At 44.0% G+C, this 20,646-nt stretch overlaps 1 protein-coding gene across 6 annotated transcripts in view; it reads right to left on the reverse strand.

Moving 5' to 3' along the window:
- The window catches only part of Musk (muscle associated receptor tyrosine kinase), a 93,189-nt gene extending 75,037 nt beyond the window's left edge, over positions 1–18,152 (reverse strand). For all 6 annotated transcript variants that reach the window (XM_040737929.1, XM_040737927.1, XM_005085046.4 and 3 more), the window contains exons 1-5: positions 17,852–18,152; positions 10,724–10,850; positions 6,194–6,345; positions 3,422–3,549; positions 1,325–1,466 (exon numbers count right to left, since the gene is read on the reverse strand). In XM_040737929.1, coding sequence (XP_040593863.1) covers positions 1,325–1,466; positions 3,422–3,549; positions 6,194–6,345; positions 10,724–10,850; positions 17,852–17,930 — 628 coding nt within the window. In that variant the 5' untranslated portion in view covers positions 17,931–18,152. The remainder of the gene's footprint in view (positions 1–1,324; positions 1,467–3,421; positions 3,550–6,193; positions 6,346–10,723; positions 10,851–17,851) is intronic.
- Between the last annotated feature and the right edge of the window lie 2,494 nt (positions 18,153–20,646).

Consider the following 20,646-nt stretch of genomic DNA (forward strand, 5'->3'; position numbering starts at 1 on the left):
ACTAATATATATCTCTAACATATGCTGTTAGCTAAGACATATGATTATATATATGCATATATTATCTGCCATTTCCTAATGGAAATCATATGAGCAGTTGATGTGATGATACCGTAAAAATGTTGCCTCACCTAGAGGCAGCTATGAAAAAGGAGCTCATTAAAATGGTGAGAGAAAGGACACGGGGCTGCTCAGGAAATAAAAATAACCTTAATAAAGGCCTGAGTCACAATGGAAATTACAGGAAAGGATAGACTTTGGCCAAAGCAGAATGGGGTGGCTCAGAGATCTGGGATCCTTCAAAATCCTTGTTGATTTAATCACTGTTTCTGTTTGTATGTCTAGTCCAACATTTCAACAGTCAGAAAAGGAAAATAAAAGCAGAGAAATCTATAGCCATCGTCTGCGAAGTACATTCAAGGCCAGACTTCGGGATATTATCAATTCCTTGTTAATTCCTTAAGACTTGATTTTACATAGGAGAAAAAAAAAGTCAGAGCTCTTGAATCCATGACTCCGAACAGAAAGAGTTAGGAAGGATTTCACATGTGAGGGTCTCACAGGATACAGGTCTCCTGGCAGTTCCTTCCTGCCCCCCCCCCATTTATTGAAAATAGGTTTGTTTGTTTTTTACCTCACATAATACATCTTGATTACAGTTTCCCTGCCCTCCACTCCTCCCATTCCTCCTCCCCTCCCCTCCCATCCGGTTCCCAGTTCTTAGTTTTAAACCAAATGTTTAGGTAAAGAACCAGATGGATAGGGAATAGAACACTAAAATTTGTTTGGATTCTGCTTTCTCAGTAAAGATCTTTCCCACCGGCTTATTGAGTTAACTAATGAGAAAAAAAATCTCTTTGACAAGTAATTGCTATGTTCAGACCGTGGCTGCACGATTCACAGAATTAAGACCATGTTTTATATGTTTGATTCATTATCTCATTTTTCTCATATTTTTTGTGAAGCTATGATTTGAAAAAGATTTTTCCATCTTCTAATTTTTTTTTTAGAAATCAATCCAAATGCACTAGAAGACAAAATTACTGTCTCCATACTTACAAGTAAGGAAATTACCCAAGCCAAAAGGACGCACTAAGATGGTGCCATATTGTTTCATCATTATCACAAATTTTGTTTGCTGCAATGGCCACACTCTCAGCACTGTGGCCGACAGACAGAATCTTGCCTCTTAGGCTAAGGATTTGTCTTCTGACGACTTTGTTTCCAGGGCCTTGCCCTCAGAGCTGAGGAACCACGGCTGCCCATCCTTCTCAGCCCCAGGCAGAGCCTTCCCGGCAGACTGACAGATCGTGCTGCCTCTTACCCTCAACTTCCAGCTTCACCAGTTTGGAATAAGCCGTGCCCAGGCTGTTTTTGGCCACACATCGGTACTGTCCTGCATCTTCCTTCTGTACATTGTGGATCCTTAAACTCCCAGATTCAAGAACTGCAATGCGGGAGTTTTCCTGCCAAAGACAGGGACGTGGGTATGAAAACGGCCTTAGTTGAACACACACTTGCCCTCTTTCATTGGCTTATCACTGTCTTTAACACCCAAAATATGAGCCTCTATGCATATCAACACATGTTACCGAGACCATGCAAGACGATCTAAATTAACCATCTTGGTGATCTCCCATCTATTCTTTTCTTCCCCTCCTCTCATTAAAATACGACACGAATCACGAGTTCTAAAAGTCACGCTTGTGCTGGTTTGATTAAAAGCATTGTGCTTTGGGGCTGGATGTGTAGCTCAGCGGTGGAAAATGTGTGCTTACCACACACACAGCCCTGGTTTCGCCCCCAGAATAAAAACACAAAGCAAGGGGAAAATGTAAAACATTGATTCCAGGTACCACACTTTACCATGTACCCTGAAGGTAGCCTTAGGAGAATGCACCTTCTTTGAGAATTTTAAAATGACTCTTTGGAGTTCAGATGTGACATTTCTCCTCTCTCTCTCTCTCTCTCTCTCTCTCTCTCTCTCTCTCTCTCTCTCTCTCTCTCTCTCTCTTTAATTCACTGTAACTTGAGTAAGGTGCACAGTCAGTCGTCTTTGCTTTTTATTGTAGGAAAATGCATCGAGAGTCATAACAAAAGGCAAGCCAGGGTGTGTAAAAAATTGTCATTAAAGTTAGCCAAGCTCATCAGATTGGTAGTTTGTTTCAGTGACTTGACATGCCCTGATAAGTGTGCGTTATTTCACATGGAGTGCGCACGGCCTGGGAAGATGGGAGCAGAGTCTACAATCTCCTTTCCAGGTGAGACAAAGATGTGGATATAGTCATGGCGCAGAATAGCTGTTTGTGAGTAAGCATGGAGATGATACACAGGAGCGGTACAAGCTAAGCCAATGAATAGCACATCTTTTGTATGTTGTGTGTGCGCATGTGCACACGTATGCGTGCGTGAGTGTGTGTGTGTGCATGTGTGTGTGTGTGTGTACATGTGTGTGTGGTATATCTACATGCCCATGTGGGTGTGTGCATCCATGTGCATGTATGTGACAAGAGGTGGACTTTGGATGTCCTGGTCTGTTTGTCCTCTATTTTATTACCTTGAACCAAGGTCTTCACTGGCAGCCAGCAAGCCCCACAACCTTCCTATCTCCTCCTCCCAAAGCGCCCGGCTTACAGACACACATAAATGTGGATGGAATCAGCTCTGGTTCTCACGCACAGCAAGCACTCTGCCCCATGAAACCACCTCTTAAGCCCAAATGGCATAGCTTTAATCTAACTTCTCTTCGTTACTGAGATGTGTTTGTCTCTGTTTATCATTCCGAGTCCCCTTGCTCTAATTTCTCACCTTCGTTCAGCTTTGTTATCCCTAAAGTCCCAAACATTTGATGTTAAAAAATAATAGTAATTCTTAATAAATGGTTCAGCCGAGTAAGAAAACAAGCCTTGCTTTGCTTGGGCTCTGCACCCGTTTCCTCTCTAATGTTGCTGACTTCTGTCTCTTCTGTCTCCAAGACAGTCCATGCTGGAATGCCCTAGCCTGAGTGTGCTTAATTAGTAATCCAAGAATTTAAGTTAGGCTAATGTGTATGGAGAAAAACATACACCAGAAGTTTGCTAGCGTGTTAGTAGATGCTCAGAGATAATCGTATTTAAAACATGACGTATACTGGTTGGAAAGAGAGCTCAGCCATTAAGAGTGCATGCTGTTCTTGCAGAGAACTGGAGATGAGTTCCCAGACTCACACTGGGTGGCTCACACTGTCTGAAATTCCAGTTCCAAAAGATCTGATACTCTTTTCTGGCCTCCACGGATACCCATATCTATAACCCCCCATACACACACAGGCATGCACGCATGCACACACACACACACACACACACACACACACAAATACACGTAAAACATAAATCTTTAAAGATTATATTTACGCACAGATTTTAACACAAAAGTCACTTACCCTGAGAGCACTGTCCCCTTTGATCCAGGAGACAGATGGCTTGGGGTTGCCCATTGTCGTGCATGGTAGAACAGCTTTCAATCCCTCTATTATTTTTACATTAATGGGAGGGCGAGTTATTTTAGGTTCTGTGGGGAAAATGAAAAATCAAACGTAAAAACACAATGTATCTACACTAAAATTGTAGTTTTAGCTTTCTAGTTCATTATTGGCTTTCATTTCAAGAATCATCTTAGGGATCTTAAATTGCCAAAGGCTAAGATGGGTCATTAGTAGGTATCAAATGGAAATCAATCTTAAAGGATGGTTAGATCTGCCTTGCTAAAACCTCTATTTTCTTTTGCAAAACTCATATTTATAAAGCATACTAGATACCTGAAATTTCTTAGTACTTCTTATTTTAAATGACACTCAATAATAAAAAGTTCACTATAAACTGTCCCCATAACAATTCAACATTGTGTAATTTATACCAATAGATGTGAAACAGTTGAAAGTTGTCCTAAGTTAATCGTATCATTTTGAATTACAATCTACTTTCCCTTTAGTTTCCATCATTTATTTACTTATTTGTTTAATTTTTTCTGAGATAAAGTCTCATTGCATAGCTCTAGACGACCCTGAACTCAGTGTATTGACAAGGCCTTGAATTTGAGGTGATCCTTCTGTCTCTGCTTCCCTAGTGCTGATACTACATTTGTTTCCAGGTCTAGTTCCCATCTTCCTTTGGCTATTGAATGCATTGTTTCCTCTACAAAGCAAGCTGGTAACTAGAAAAAAACTCTGACACAGTTTGGAGACTCAAAATTCTACAAAGAGTAGTTTACTGTTCTGCCAGCACTCAGACCAATGTTTCTGAAGACGTGGATGATAATTGGTTCATTTCTATTCCCAACTATGAAGCTTTGAAAGGAAGCTATTAAATCTAACATGTAGAACTGAGACCTTTAAATGCCTCCAAGCAATCAGAAAGTAACTAAGCTACCTCATGTCCCTAGTGATCTTATATTGTAGATACTGAAGAATCAGAAAGTAACTAAACTACCTTGTGTCCCTAATGATATTATACTGTAGATACAGAACAGAGAGATGTCTTTGTGGGACAGATTTCTGAGACATATGTGTGTGTGTGTGTGCACACACAGTAGACTACCTTGATAGAGGTAAGCAAGGAATAAAGACTTTTCCTTTTCCTTATATGTGAGTATGTGAGAGTGTTGTGGAGCATTTTTTGTGCCAACTGTCATTCATATCTACAAAGGTTAAATGCCTGTTGGTTTTGAACCCAGGCATTTATTTTCCCCTTACAGTCGATATGATTCTACATTGCAAAAGCACAAGACAGACTTAAAATATTACATAAGAAAACGTCAAAGCTTGGCCGTTCTGCTCTGTTCTAGAATTTATAGTTCTGTTTTATATTCACAGGAGGGAACACTTAAACTTCAGCGACTTACTGGGCACCTCAGCTGTGGGCTGTAGTGTTGTACACTGTCTGCAAAGCCTTGGTTTGGGAGTTGATATTCTTATTGCTGCCAAAGAGAAGTTTCCAATATTCCTTTGGTTGACTTCCATGAACAAGACCCCCACAGTGAACCTGAGTCACAGATATTTCATGTGGGAGATTCAAGGAACTATCTGCTGTATTGAGGAGTTAACTCCTGGCTAAGGAAGCAGCTGTCTTGGTCACCTGTGCGGTGGAATGTAAGGAGAATCTTTGGAAAACTAAAAAGTAAGCGATGGCAGAAGCATGGAGCCTCCTGCTAAGGGATCATGACTCATTGTTGAGCACATCAGAAATGGGCAGTTTACTGAAGCAAAGTCCTGGTGGTACCCTGCTGAGGCAGCATGAGCCCTAGGTCGAACGTTTGGTTTCAAAGGAGACGTTCTAAGGGGGAAGAGTGTGGTTGGAATCATTGTGGAGATTAGGAATTTTTTCCAAAAACTTAACAATTGGAATGGTCATGCTAACAAACACACACACAAACAGACATAAACCTTCCTAAGGTGAAGATGGAGCCAGGGAAGGAAGAGAGAGATGAGAGGATTTGGTGTAGAACGAAGCTAAAAAAAAAAATGGGGTTGAGAAAAAAAAAACAACATACAAAGAAAACTAGAAGAGTGAACTACTGAAATGGGTCTATTTCCCCCCTCCAGGTGGGGACCCTGGAGCATCCTCCATTTAAGCGGGAAGCCACTCAGAAGAAAATAAATGTGCAAAAGGCCGAGAGATTAAAAAAAGAAGGGGGGGGTGTTGGCTGTAATGGAACTAAGCTTCTCAAATGCACAGTGAGAGCTGGTCAGGTGACTCAGTAGTTGAGAGCATGGTCTCCTCTTCCAGGGGACCAGGGTTTGGTTCCCAGCACCCACATCAGGTGGCACACAGCCTCCTGTGACTCCAGCTCCAAGGGATCTGGTGCCCTCTTTTGGTCTCGGTGGGTACCCGAACACATGCACAATACATCCATAAATTCTTTAAAAAATGTAAAAACTGAAGCTTTAAAAATGCGCAGTGACTTCAGAAAGAAGTTCCCAAATATAATCAAGAGCTGTGTGAAGACCAAAAACGAGGCAGGAGAGGAGAGAGGGCCAAAGGGTTGCCTTGAGGTGGTAGTTGTGGCAGGAGTGAGGGTTGGCCCTGGAACCTGTCTGTGTCTTATACTTGAGCTGGTGTCATTGCTGAACTTCAGGGGTGGGGAGTGTTGTGTTTCGTGCCGGCTACAAACTGTGTGGAAACAACTCTAAAGTTGGACGATGCTCTTCCCTACTCACTCATCTTCACTTGAAGAGCGCCACAGCTCTCCACGGCTCCTCCCACTCCATTGTTGGCTATGCAGCAATAGATGCCATCGTCGCTGTCCTCCACGCTCAGGATGGTGAGGAGCTGACCGTTCTCCCGGATGCTGTAGCGGGTGTCAAACAGCCTGCAGGTCACAGAGCAAAGAGGAGGATCAGTGTACCATCTGTGATTTTACACACATAGACACACACACACACAAATGGACACACACACATACACACACACATAGACACAGATACACACACAGACAAATGGACACACACACAGACAAATAGACACACACACACACACAAATGGACACACACACACATAGACACAGACACACACACATAGACACAGACACACACACACACACACAGACACAGATACACACACAGACATACACACATAGACACATGTACACAGTCCCACACACAGACTCACAGACACAGATACACAGACACACACACACAGACACAGATACATACATAGACATACACACATAGACACATGTACACAGTCCCACACACAGACTCACAGACACAGACACAGAAACACAGACACACACATACAGACACAGATACACACACAGACATACACACATAGACACATGTACACAGTCACACACAGACTCACAGACACAGACACACACACACACATAGACACACACACACACACCTTTGGTTAACAGATCAAACGGATGACCAGTCAGTGAGGAAGCAGGTACAGGGCTAGAAAGGGTTAGAGTCAATGTGCGTTTTGCAAGACCCAATAGTCTTGCTTTAGTACAGTAAAAATGAAGCTGTATTCCGGTCTCTCTGGGCTCTGTAATCAAAGCACCACGGAGCTGTACAAAACAGTTCTGAGGTGATGGATGCTGCTAAGCACAAGCGTAGCATTTACACAGGAAAGTGTGTGCCTGTGTGTGCCTGAATGCCATTCTGAACTTGAGACATATGTAAGACTGTCTGACCAGCAAGTCCCAAGGATCTGCTGGTCTCCCCGCCCCCACCTAGAGGTGGGATTGCAAGCACCCATTACCACATTCAACTTTCCTTTTGAGTATGTATATTATGGGGGTTGAACTCAGGTCCCCCCCCACAGGCTGGGAAAGTATACCATAACTAAGATGTATGAGTCTTTTCGCACAAGGAAAAAACTGGAAAAGGAGCATGTGTGTCATTGCAATAAACAGAAAGTACTAAATATTTATAGATATCAGTAGCAATGAGTTGGATATTCATTTATTCATTAAATGAGTACTTTCCATTCTTTTCTCAGTTTTTACTTTCATTGCATTTTCTATTTCATGTGCACGAGTGTTTTTCCTGCATTATATCTGTGCACTATATGCATGCCTGGTGCCTGCAGAAGCCAGGAGAGGGTGTCATAAATACTGTAGTATGTTTTAATAAATGTGAACGGGAGCAATGAGTTTATAATTAACTAAATAAAATGCAACAAAATCTTACTTTCATTTTGTTGAAGCCACTAATGACTGAATAAATACGTTACGTAGAACCACACCAATTACCTTTGTGTTTGTAAGTTGTACTCATTCTGTATGCTTTATGAATGTATGCTAATTCTACAGAACAAAAGGTTCCGTTAGGACACTCCCACACATGCATATAGCAAACTTTGATTACCCTAGTTATTGTTTCTCCCTTCCCTCCATCCTCTCCAAAACTCTAGTGCTTCCCCTTTTTATAAACAAATAGCTTTTGGATGTTTAAGAAGTGACAGGCACTTCTCTGCCTCTGGTTTAAGGTGCACGAAGAAATAAAAGATCTCCAAACTTAAAAAAAAAACATGTTGTGTGTGTTTGCATGTATGTACATACGTAGTCTATTTAATTACACACAATTGTCCACTAAGAAGGGACTCAGGACAGCGGGAAGAAGTTGAAGTGGAGTGAGTCATCAACCTAAAAACAAGTGGCTTCCGTTGTTGGATGTTTTACCTTTTTTTTTTAAATGTCTGTTTTATAGTAGGGACTCTCATACTAAATGTATATGGTACGGCCGAATGACAGTCTCCAAAGACCCACCATGTCTTAATCACCAGGGCCTGTGGTACACTGCAAGGGGGATTTGAACACATTAAGAGTCTTAAATTGGAACGCGCTAGATTGTCCACGTGGGCCAAATGTAGGAACAAAGGTCCTTCTGAGGTGGGAAAGAGAATGAGGAGGGTCAGAGGCAGAGGTCTGACACGCAGAAATCAGAGTCACGTGGCTGTTGGCCTTACGAACAGGGGGAGGGACCAGAGGACACAGGTGGCCTGCGGGCTCTCAGAAGCCAGATCCATGACTGTGCCGTGGAGCTTTCCGGGAAGAGCTGGAGCCGCCAGGGCATTGACTTTAGCTTGGTGACTGCAAACTAATGGGTGTGCCGTTTGAGGCCACTGCATTCGTGACCACTAGTGACTGTCTCGTTAGAAAATAAATACAAAAAAAAAAAATACAAGTGCTGGTACCCGGACAGAGGATTGGAAATGGAGGCGTGGCTTTGCAGTGAGCTAGTGGGGATTTTGAGCAGCATGACAAGAAACAAAACAAAAACCCGCTTAGGTTCCTTTTTTGTTGTTGTTTTTGTTTTTGTTTTGAAGAGAACTGTCAGCGGAAACACACTTGTTAATGATAGCTACTGGGGTCTTAGAAACAGCTTAAGAGACATGGGGGGGGGTAGAGTGCGGAGTCATCTCAGAGAATGCCGAAGCAGTCACGACCTGACAGCTGACTCAGAGGGACTGTTGATAAAAATATGAATGTGAAGACCTCTACTTCTGGAGGCTAAGGCAGAACAAGGGGCCCGTTACCTGGGAAAAAAAAAACAGCAACAAAAAAGAAAAAAAAATTAAAGAAAGGCAATCCTTGCCAGAGTAGCAGAGAACTCAGCCAAATGATGCCTCACACTTATTTCAAATTCAGATCTTATGAACAGTGGGCTCATGTTTAGCCAGGGAAGTTTCCAGACACACTATTGAGGCTACAGCCCAGTGGTCTTTGGAAGCTTGTTGTAAAATTCAAGAGGAGAAAGGTGGCCTGGAACACTGTTGGGTCTGGAAAGCTGGCTCAGGGGTTAAGAACACTGGCTCTTGCAGGGGTCCTAGATTTGGGTTTGGTTCCCAGAAGCCACAACTATATGTAACTCCAATTCTAGGGAACTCAGCACCCTTTTCTGGGCATGCACAAAATGTGCATACATGAAGAAAGTAAAATACTCATACATGTAAAACAAAACTAAGATAAATCTTCCAAAGACTGTCCATTAAAAAAAAGAAGGAAAAATACTGCCATGAAATTTTGGCTTCATGAGTTGGAAGATCTCAATCTATCCAAATTTCAAAGGGTGTTGAGGATGTTTTCTGGTGTTTGAACTGTGTGGGAGAGCTGTTCAGTCCTGGAGCTTCTGAGAGAGCTTGTCTGGCAGAGATCACTAAGGCTGTGGTGCCACAATGGTGCCCACAGCACTTGAGAGTGTGTGTGTGTTTGTCACAGAAGGGAACATGACACTTCAGTCAGAGGCAGTGGAAATAACGCCTGTCCTTTCTCCCCTTCCGGTGCGTGGGTCCCCGTCTACGGGCACCCCGTTTAAGGACGTGGATGAAATGTGACATTCCCTCCACCCCCCGAATTCATGTGTGGAAGCCAAGTGTCAGATGTTGATGGCTTTTGAGATGTGGTCTTTGGAAGGTGACTATGTCTCGTGTGACTGGATCTCTTGTGGGTATGACCTGTGTCCCTACAGAAGAGAGCGAAGAGAGTCCCTCCATGCCCTTCCCTCAGAGACAGTGGGAAATGTGGCCGTCTGCGAATGCAAAAGGAAGCCCTCATCCATTGACCGTTCACGGAATCTTCCGGCCCCTTGAACTTGGAACTCCTCAGTCCCTGAGGCTGTGAGGACTAATTTTCTGTTGTTCATATGCCCCAGTCTTAACAGTTCTGTCACTGTAACAGTAGCTCATGTGGACTGAGAGCCTTCCGCTTCAACATTGCCTGCTACAGCGCCCTCTGGCTCACTTTGTTATAGATTTTTTTTAGAGTATTTTCAGTGGGATAGCTATTGTGATAAGGGGAGAAAAGCAGACCCTTTATCTGCCAAAATGGGCCTTTTTATCCATTCTGAGACTCTGTCTCATTTTGAAAGAAAAAGATGACAGTGACACAGAAGTCAGATTCTCCGACCATAGATTTCACAGTTTGGGGATGTGGAGGGGACAGCAGGCTGGCCCCCTCAGCTCCTCTGTGTGTCCTGGGATACATCTTCAGACTTAGAATGCCATGGTACTTCCTGGTTCTGTTAAGCTCCAGGATTCTCACTTGGCGTTCGCCCACATCAGATGAATCAGTGCTTTGCCCCGGACCTCAGATCTTCCGATTTACGAAATGAGCATTACGTATTCTAGAAGGTGACTTTCAGTGACGCCAACAGCACGGGTGCGTTTGCATGGGTGGGGACCTGTGAGGCAGAGCTGGCATCCTTGGCACGGTAACACGCACAGTAACACACAGTACTCACTTAATGAGGATTTTATTTCTGGTCCAAGAAATCTCGGGCTGAGGGTAGGATTCCACGGCACACATGAAAGTTGCCACTTCTTCAACTAAAGCGTCTACGGTTTCGAGAGGCGTGGTGATGACAGGAGCTAAACAGAGGAAAAACAAGGGAGAACTCTCCAGAATTTTATTCATGACTCGCCCTTCAGCAGTCAGAATCCATGACCTACCTGAGTGAGAATTACGGTTCAAAAGCCCACTAGACATGGGATGACCTGTGTGTAAAGTCAGTGCTCCAGAGGAGACGGCAGATTCTCCACTGACTAGACTAGCTGTGTCAGCAAGAGACCCTGCTGTCAGCTAATACAGTGGGGAGAAACCAAGGGGGCCACTTCATGTCAGTCTCTGATCTCCACACATGTTGGGGCCTAGCCCCCACAAGGTCTCTGAGTTGTTTGTCAGCTGATAGCCACAGGTGCATCCTGTTTTCTAGTCCTGGCTTACTGCCCCTGCATTGCCCCACTGACATCAACATCTAGCAGGAGGAAAACACGCTCTCTTCCACCTGGGGTTTTTCTACAGTGTTGTAAGACTATATATAAGACTGCTCCCTCCTACAAGAGAGAGACCTCTTAGCACTTGCAAACTAAAGACACGTCTTAGTACAAACAGCTGGACATCTGGTCTTTCTTTTCCTGATACCTCGGAGTTGCTTGTGGCACGGGCCCCGCACACACATACGTGTGTGCAGATGTGAAGACATTCACCAAGCCACAGAAAAATGCACAAGCAAAAAATTTTTGAAAGAAATGATAGATAAGGACCCTGTGCATTGTGGGTAGCAGTTGAAATGATGACCACTGGGGGAAAAGAGAATGGAGATTCCCCAGAAAGAAATCAAAAGAGAATCTGATCAACAGTTCTGCTTCCAGGTACACATTCAAGAGAGCTGAAAGTAAGGACACAGATACTCAAATATTTCCACCCCTCTACTTATAGCAACACTGCTCATACTAGCCAGAAGATGGAAGCTGCCTAAGTGCCCGCCAACAGATGAATAAACAAGATTAACACACATATACGATGGAGTATTATTTAGCAATGAAAATTTATGGTTAGGTTATATAAATTCCTTTTTTTGTTGTTTTTAGGAGACAGGGTTTCTCTGTATTGTTTTGGAGGCTGTCGGTCCAGCCCACCTCGAACTCACAGAGATCCGCTTGCCTCTGCCTCCCGAGTGCTGGGATTAAAGGCGTGCGGCACCACCGCCCAGCGGTTATATAAATTCTTAATACAAGTAATGTTTAAAAATCAGTTACTTCTAGGCTGCAGAGATGTCTTGAGTTTATCTCCCTAGGGCCTATGTGAAACACAGAAGCACATGCCTGTAATCCCAGCCTTAAGGGAGGCAGAGACGGGAGGGTCCCCGAGGCTTACTGGCCAGCCAGTCTAGCTGAATTAGTGAGCTGCAGACTTAGTATGTGCCGAAACATAGGACAGAGAGCAGCCAAGAAAGACATCTGGACACCCCCACCACACACACACACACACACACACACACACACACACACACACACACACACACACCGATTGCTTTTTAACTACACTCTATGCTCTGGGGGGTGCTTTGATGATGAAAACGGCCTACAACAGTACTGTGCGTGCTGATGCTTGACTGTCTCCAGGATTTGTTGATGGTTTAAAACTGGATTTTTTTTCTTCTCAGAAAGCTGGATGTTAACTATACTTCAGAACATTGTCTGATAAACAGGGCAGGATGTGATCATTGCAAATTAGTACTTGGGAGTGTAGCAATGACAAAAAAAAAAAAAAAGAGGGCTTGCAGCGGGTTTTCGTGAAAGGTAAACACACCAGGCAGCAGAGCAACACAGAAGGAGACAACACGGTGTGTCAACAGTTTTGGAGGCAGAAGCAGCCTTTTTCTGTTTTGTCTGCTTCGTCTTTTCAAAACAAATCTAACTACCATGTACTGTGTTTTATTTTTAAAATGGATTTATCCAGCAGTTTCTTTCACTCCACACAGACACAGATGTGGCGGTGATGGTAATACACATTCTGCTGGGAACAGTTAAGATCAAAGAAGTAAGAGACAGTCCTCAAAATCTTGAAAATCTTAGACACGGAGAAATACATGAAGCGTCACTGAGAGCAGTGTCAACATCTTCCTGCAACGTACAATGATGTGAATCTTGGATGATGCATGACTCTCTGGTTTTAGTAGTATTAGTACCTGAAATGGTTTAATAACCTTCTGTGTGCTCCATCTCAGGCCTCATCTTCATTATCTTATTTATAAAAAAAATAAGAGGCAAATACAATGAAGCATTTGCAAACTAGACATCGTTTTTATAACCATCCCAAAGGCAGGAGGTGGTAGAGATGAATTTCGGGGCCAAGGGTGGCTTAGAGGCCCTGTGTCTTGGGATTGCAGTAGTGACTTGGTGGGTAAAGTCCTTGATGCGGGACAAACAAGAGATCACCACATACGTGCCTTGGCTTACACATGCCTACACTTACACATGAAAGCACACACACACACACACAGAGAGAGAGAGAGCGAGAGAGAGAGAGAGAGAGAGAGAGAGAGAGAGAGAGAGAGCCTATCTGCCTATCTCTGAACTCTAGAAAGGACTGAGTCTTATAGCCATGGGAGGTTTAGACCAGCATTAATTTCTGGGGGCAGAACTAAGGCTTCAGATCCATTTTGCCCATCTTCCAGAGTTATCCTAATTCTCTTTGAAGCGCTCACTGACACCTTCGGATAGCTGCACCAAAAGGCTATGGTCGACTCAGCAGGTCACTTCCTGTTGGCTCTCGTCCCAGCCAGAGCCTGTGTAAACTGGACCTCTGTCTTTTCTCCCCATCCAAGAACCACACCAACAACAAACACATGAGGATGAACACAGCAGTTTTTCAGATCCACAGAAAACTTGCCTTGAAGTCTTGTAATTCTACCTTCCTTTGTCTTTTGTGGGCTTTAGAACATGACATTGACACACACCGACTTCTGGCTGAACCATTACTAAAGAACTTGTCCACGTGCAAAGAAGCCAGGTGCATTGTTTGGTTTTTTTTTTTTTTTTGCTTTGCTTTATCTTGTTTTATGTTTTTGTTTTTGTTTTAAGAAAAGTGGTAGCCAGGAGGTCACATCTTTAATCTCAACATTCGGAGGCAGAGGCAGGTGGATCTCTGAGTTCAAGGCCAGCCTGGTCTACAAAGTGAGTTCCAGGACAACCAAAGCTGTTACATAAGAAGCACTGTCTCAAAAACCAAACAAACAAAAAAATGATACTGAGACCTTAAAAATTCATGTTTTTCTAATCATTATCAATATAGCATTGGTTCTTTTATTTCCTGACTAAGAAAACACTTAGATATTGGAAATTCTTCAGATTCTCCAAAAAGAATAGTAGGTAGTTGGACATTGTCTGACATATCCTAATAGCTGGCTCATTTAATGGCAGTGGAATGAAAATATTTTGGCATGATGTCTTTGTAACTTGCCAGATTAACCTAGAACAACACTCAACCATTTTCAAAGCTGTCACTAATTCCTTGAAACTGAGTGTATTGCCCCCATCTGGGATGGACCTTCCACAGGAGTTCCGTGGAGCCTTCGAGAATGTCTGAGTTTGCATCCCTTGGGGGGGTTCCTCTGGGTTAAGCCACCATCCTGTAAGGACACAAGCAAAACATGCTACCTATTGCCCTTACACCCACCATGGGGAACCCTCAGTGTGACACCGGATGACGGCATTGACTCATCCACGAGGAAACTGAGGCAGAGACTATGTGCTTTCTTTAAAGATACACAGCAAGATGCCGGCGACAGGAAAGAGGAAGTTAGCTGTAACACCTACTCAAAGCCTTCCACATCCTTGCTTCCCATTCTCCGTTGTCTCCCTTCTGATATTTCCACATAAGCCCAGAATCTGTAGCCTCAAGTTCTTCAGCTGCACGGCCCCTGAAAGGCACTGATCCTGAATTAATCGGAACCCTTGCCCTCACTACCCCTATGTGCATGTAGGGCTTGTTGGCCGCGGAATCACTCTTAAACTGTCATCTGCAGCCCTGCCATGCTGCTATATGCTCTACCAGGTCTGTGCACTTCTGTCATAAAGGACCCGTCCAGGGATGTCCCCTTCACTCCTCCTCGGTAGCCTCGAGTCCTACTCCCCCTTTAGAGATATTAGGGAAATTTCCAGCCTTTTCTTCCCATCCTTCTCAACGGTGAGAGCAGCGACGGAAAAGCAACTGTGCTCTCCTACACGTATGGTGAGTAACTGGCAACGAGCGTCGTTATGAAAACGCTCACCCAGGACTAGCTGTCCTGGGTGGAGTTCCCAACAGCTGTGTCAGCTCTGACTGAATCATAAGGAGAATCTGCGAATCTTATCCCTGCACACATGGGATTTAAACGGTAGGGCTTCTCTGCTATATCTAAAGAGAAACCAGATATTAGACACTCTAGGTTTGGTAGTAAATGGGTCATTTTGAAGGTGGAGTTTTGTAAGGAAGTCCTTGTGCGTATTAAGTAACTCCAATTCTGCCCACATGAATTTGGGTTCTCACGGAATTTTTAATGCCCCACCGTATGTTTGACACGCCCTGATAAATCAGCAAGTGCTCTTGAGACTGATGGCTGAGGAAATTCAACAAACTGTTTTCACTTTCATCCATGACGATCTCTAAAAGTCTCCCACTTGAGGTGGGGAAATTTAGCTCACTAAAAATAATAATAATAATAATCTCTCTTATAAAATAAGATTGTTTCTAATTTAAATAAAACTTTATATTAAAAAATCTCACCAGCTGAGCTGATCTTGAAAGACAATGAGCTTTTAGCATTGGAATGTTAGGCATTTCAATGAATTCAAAGCTTAAGTAGTAAACTATTCATCTCCAAAGTCGGATAATCTAATATTAAAAAAAAAAACAATGTACAGAGGGGGAGACATGATTCCTGTGAGCATCCTCCCATTGTCAGTACCTCGGTTCTGAAGCTGCCTGCTACACTGCACGAGAGGGTTCGCTCTGTGAGACATCACTGCACAGGACCCTTGGTTTCAGTCTAGGCAAGCAACCCTCTAACAGAGTTCCCCATTATCTTCTGACGGCTACCGAGAACCGCTGTGAGTGTAAGCCAGGACACATTCACCATTTTCACTGATAATTAAGAGAACATACACTCAAACAGCTCTTTTCTGTCAAAATAGGTCGCATATTACAACATTAAAACCTTGAGGATTTCACGTCTCGTGACATTACTTACTTTGAGAGTTCGTCTTGTACACTGAGCGGATGTCTAATCACCTAGGGGTGGTGTGTGGTGATGAGGCCAACGTGAACCCGGTGCTAATTTCAAGTTTTACAATAAACAGAGTAGGCTAAGAAACTACTGTTTTAGCTTTAAAATTTGCAGCAGACACACGGCAATAAAGCCAAATTGGAAGGACGCTCTGGTGGTTTTCTTTAAAAGTGGGATACTTGGTATCCTGAATGCCACCCTGTGCCACGATTCTGAAGTTTGCAAAGCAGAGACGGATGGTCATATTCATTTGAATGAAGGTTTATGATGACTGGGGACTTAAAAAGAAATAAGGATCATTTTTATCCAGAGTCTAAGTTAGTATACAAATACAGAGGTGTTTTGTTGTTATTGTTTTGTGTACCCAGGTTTGACTTAGAACTTCAAAGCAGCTGCCTTCTTTACGCGTTTGGGTTTAACTGTACCCTCCTCACTTGTGGGTCACTGCTTGGTAAAGATTAAAATGAACAAGTCCCACTAGGATCCATAGGTCCCAACAACCAGGTGTTATCCTACCGGACATCCGTGGTCGGATCAGGAAGTGTTAGAATAACCTGCAGCCAATGTTAAGTCCTTTTGGCTATTATCAGCTATCCAGATTCTTTCTTATCTAAAGGCACCTTAAAGTATCATTGGGATGTCAATGATTCAACACATTAGAAGATACCAACCACTTTGCCCAAGTAAAATGGAGAAAGAGAAGCAAGTAAATAAACAAGAAAATAAATCCATGTAATCGGATCAGAAAGAATGCTGTCTGTTACTTACATGGGATCCTTGACTATTTGCCTCCAGAACTGTAAATGAACTACAAAACCTAAAGACATGCTTCCCATGTACATACAAACGCCACCTTCACTAATTATTAAAGATAAACATTTTCAGTGCTTCGGCAACCCGGCTGGAAATGGGTGATAATTCATCTGACTAAAACCCAGCACTCTTCATAACTCTGTCATAAGACCCTTAATACAATGCTATTTGATGACATTAAGTCTACTTCTTCATGCCTTGCTTTGAGAAGATTTCGGCGAAGACCCAGTAGCTTTGCAAATCACACATTTTCCACTCTTCCTGGTTCTAACTTTCGTAATACTCTGGCCAGAACCCACAGTGCTGTGGACAGTCTTGCTGCTGCAACAGGTGTTTGTCACTTTCTTAAGTTGCTTTCCCCCTTAGGTGGTGTTATTTCCGGTACATTCCGAAGCACTGAAAAAAAAAAACTAGTGCAATCTCTGGTCAAACCCAAATCACAGCGCCAGCAGCCAAAGTACAGAGAGTCAGATGTTTCCAGGCTTTTATTCCATAGGCACTCTCTGTGTGTCTCTCCCGAGGTCTGATTTCTAGCTACTAACACGCTCATTAACGGTTTGATAAAAGCTAAAACCGAAAATAGAAATGGCTTTTTACTTGGGACCAAAGCGCTGGATATCTGGAAGTGAGACGGATTATATTCTTGGCAAACCCAGCGTGGGATGGTTTTCATCACCCGTGTAGACCACCCCAACATTCCGACATACACAGAAACAGAGCAGACCTCTGTAATTCACAGTCTACCTGGCAACGTCTCCCTAGAAGAGAGGGCTCTGCGCGCATCAGGCTGCTTTCAATCGCAGAGCTTAGAAGACAGCCATCATGGGAGAAGAACCAGCCATTCTCTTCTTTTTCTACACACATACACACACACACACACACACACACACACACACACACACACACACACACAGTTCCTGCCCCCGCATCACCCAAGCACACCCCCAGTACTGATCAGCCGGCCATGAAGCTCACCCTCACTATTTGGGCAAGGTTGCGCATACCAACCTTTCGGAAGTTTCTCAGTCCCGCTGAAGGCAACCAGGGTGAGAATCTGTAGCAGTGGAATGTTGACGAGCTCTCTCATGGTTAATCCAGGCTCGGGGGAGCAAAGGTGGCTTCTGGACTGTTGAGGAAAATTCTCCGTGGTTTACATCTTAGAGCATGGTTTGTTGCAACAGGGTCGTCTGCGAGGGACTGTTTGTGTCTGCGGCGCCACAGGCTCTGAGTGTAATCGGGAGCCCTCGGGCCTGACTATGATGATGGACGTGGCCAGCTGGGAGTATCCACTTAGGCCAGTAACGCAAGTGGAGGACTGCAGGGAACAAGGGAAAGAAAATCCCTTCAGAATCCCTTTTAAGACAGTGGCAGAGGGACAATACCAGATGCCATCTGTGGCCGATATAGTTTTCCCTGAGCTACAGCGTTCCTAATGTGATTTTTGGGTCCACCACTTCTCCTGCACTCAAATGAGGAATCCGGATCAAACTAATTTTGACTCCTCTCCGTCTCTTGCCCGACTCCCCCATCCCACAGCCAGCCCAGCCCAGCTGCTCCAGATTTCACCCGCCCCCCCCCACTCCTTGAATTCTTCTCCTGTTGTCCCTGGTAGCACTATGATGTGACCTAACCTGGTTCTCACAGTCCTTAGAGTCTTGTACCATCCACCTTGGGTATCTTATCGCGAGATCTCCCCTTCTTGCCCCCAAGTCTGTAGAGATTTCTTGTCATGTCAAAATGCATGCAAGCTTTCCTGCTGTGAGGAAGGGGGGGGGGCTTGCTGGCATTTGGTTGTCTCTCTAGCCTCGTCTTTGATGGTCCATGCTTCTTATTACTCTGTATCACATTTGAGGACCTGTGAATACTGCCCCCGTTCCCAAGCAACCGTAACTGACTAGAAGGCAGACTTCTTCTGAAACCCGTGGGAGACTGCATGAAACCACACCGACCGCCTGCCCCCCCGAAAGAATGAAGGCAGGATGCACCAGTTCTCCCAGTAAGACACAGAAACCTAAGGAAGAACGAGCTTGCTCCAGCTTCAAGTCTGAGGTGTAGCCCGTCAGAGTGGGGAAGCCCCCCCTTTCTGCAAGGGGATGTGGATTCTAGTACACCCCGCCCAAGCTTGAGGCACATTGCATCCGTACTCAGGAGGCAGGGGCAGCGGAAGGTTGTCATTCAACCTGCTTTCTCCTTTCTCCCTCTGACTTTATAGTCCAGGGCCACGGCCTACGGGACTGCTATCACCCACATTCAGGGTGGCTCTCCCCTCCTTGATTACCCTTTCCGGACACAGCTTTGCAGACACGCCCAGAGGTATGTCTCCTAGGTGACTACAAGTCAGGCCAAGGTGATAATAAAAATTAACTGTCACATCTGCAAAACCATAGTAATGAGGGCAAAGCTCCAATCCCCCGGTCCCCCCCCCACTTCGTAAAACAACCTAAAATGTGGTCCGTACACAGCCTAGGTAAAGAGAATCACAGCAAATGATATAGACAGGCACATAATGAAAGATTAACCTCACACTTTCCCGGTCCTCTCTGTTCCCCCTACCCCCAAATGATAGTAAGTGCTTATAATGGGTATTGACAAGACTGTGGAGAAGAAAAAAACTCTCACACATTGTTGGAGGGAATCTAAATCAGAACCACACTGGAACTACCTGGCAACCTAAAAGAAGAATTAGCGTATGATCAAGCAACCTACCTTCTTGGATATAACCAAAGAAAGTGAAATAATTGGCATGATTAAGAGATATTTGCATATGCCCATTACAATATTATTCACAACAGTCAAAATACAAAATGACCCGAGGCTGAGTGTCCATCAGTGTGGGAATGGAGAAAGAAAATGCTATAATACATGCCAGGTAATGCTACACAGGCTTCAAAGAAGGAGATTCTACCATTCACAATATGGGTGAGCCTGGAAGGCATGAGGATAAGTGATGTAAGCCAGGCACAAGCAGATAAATACTGTGTGATCTCTCTTATATGTGGGATATAAAAGAGTCAGTCTTGGAGAAGTGGAGAGTAGAAGGGGTTTATCAGAAGCAAGAGGAGAGATGGGGAGAGATGGCGATTTTTTTAAAAAAGCTACATAATTTTTATTGGTCTAAAGGGTGGGCTTTTGTGATCTATTATTCTGTGCAGGAACCACCATCAATGTCATGCAGGGCTTTAAAATTGCCAGCATATCTTTAATGTGCTTGCTACCTAAAATCTGGTGTCTTGGTGAGGTGTTGTTCATGTTAACTAGCTCGGCTGGATCTTTCTGCAGTGTGTACATAAGTCAAAACTCTTTCCTATACATATACACGAAACGCATTGTCACTTGAACAAATAAATAGAGTAGGGGATGAGGGAATGAGCTAGTGAATGAATCTAGGCACCTCCAAGAGTAGGGATGTATTCTAGAGGATCCTGTAAAAATGAAGAAGTCAAAGGCACAAGACAGAGAAGACAGGACGTCCCATGTCTCAGAGAAGGCTGGGCCTTTGAACACAATGTCTTGTCACAAAAAAAAAATTGCTGAGGGAACAGACTAGAGAGGGCTGAGCAGTGAGGAGCACTTGCTGTTTCGCAGTGAGCCTATGTTCAGTTCCCAGCACGCACTCACAACCAAATATAACTCAAGTTCTAGGGAATCCAATGCCCTCTTCTGGCCTGTATGTATGAACACTTGCACAGACATGGCATGCAAACACACACACACACCCAGGCAAGCACACATGCATGCAAAAAATAAATAAATAGCCTTAAAAGCGCCAAGGAAGAGACGGATGGGAAAATACATAGGCAAGG

This window comes from Mesocricetus auratus, unplaced genomic scaffold (genome assembly GCF_017639785.1).
Source record: "Mesocricetus auratus isolate SY011 unplaced genomic scaffold, BCM_Maur_2.0 Super-Scaffold_6730, whole genome shotgun sequence".
Classification (NCBI taxonomy): Eukaryota; Metazoa; Chordata; class Mammalia; order Rodentia; family Cricetidae; genus Mesocricetus; species Mesocricetus auratus.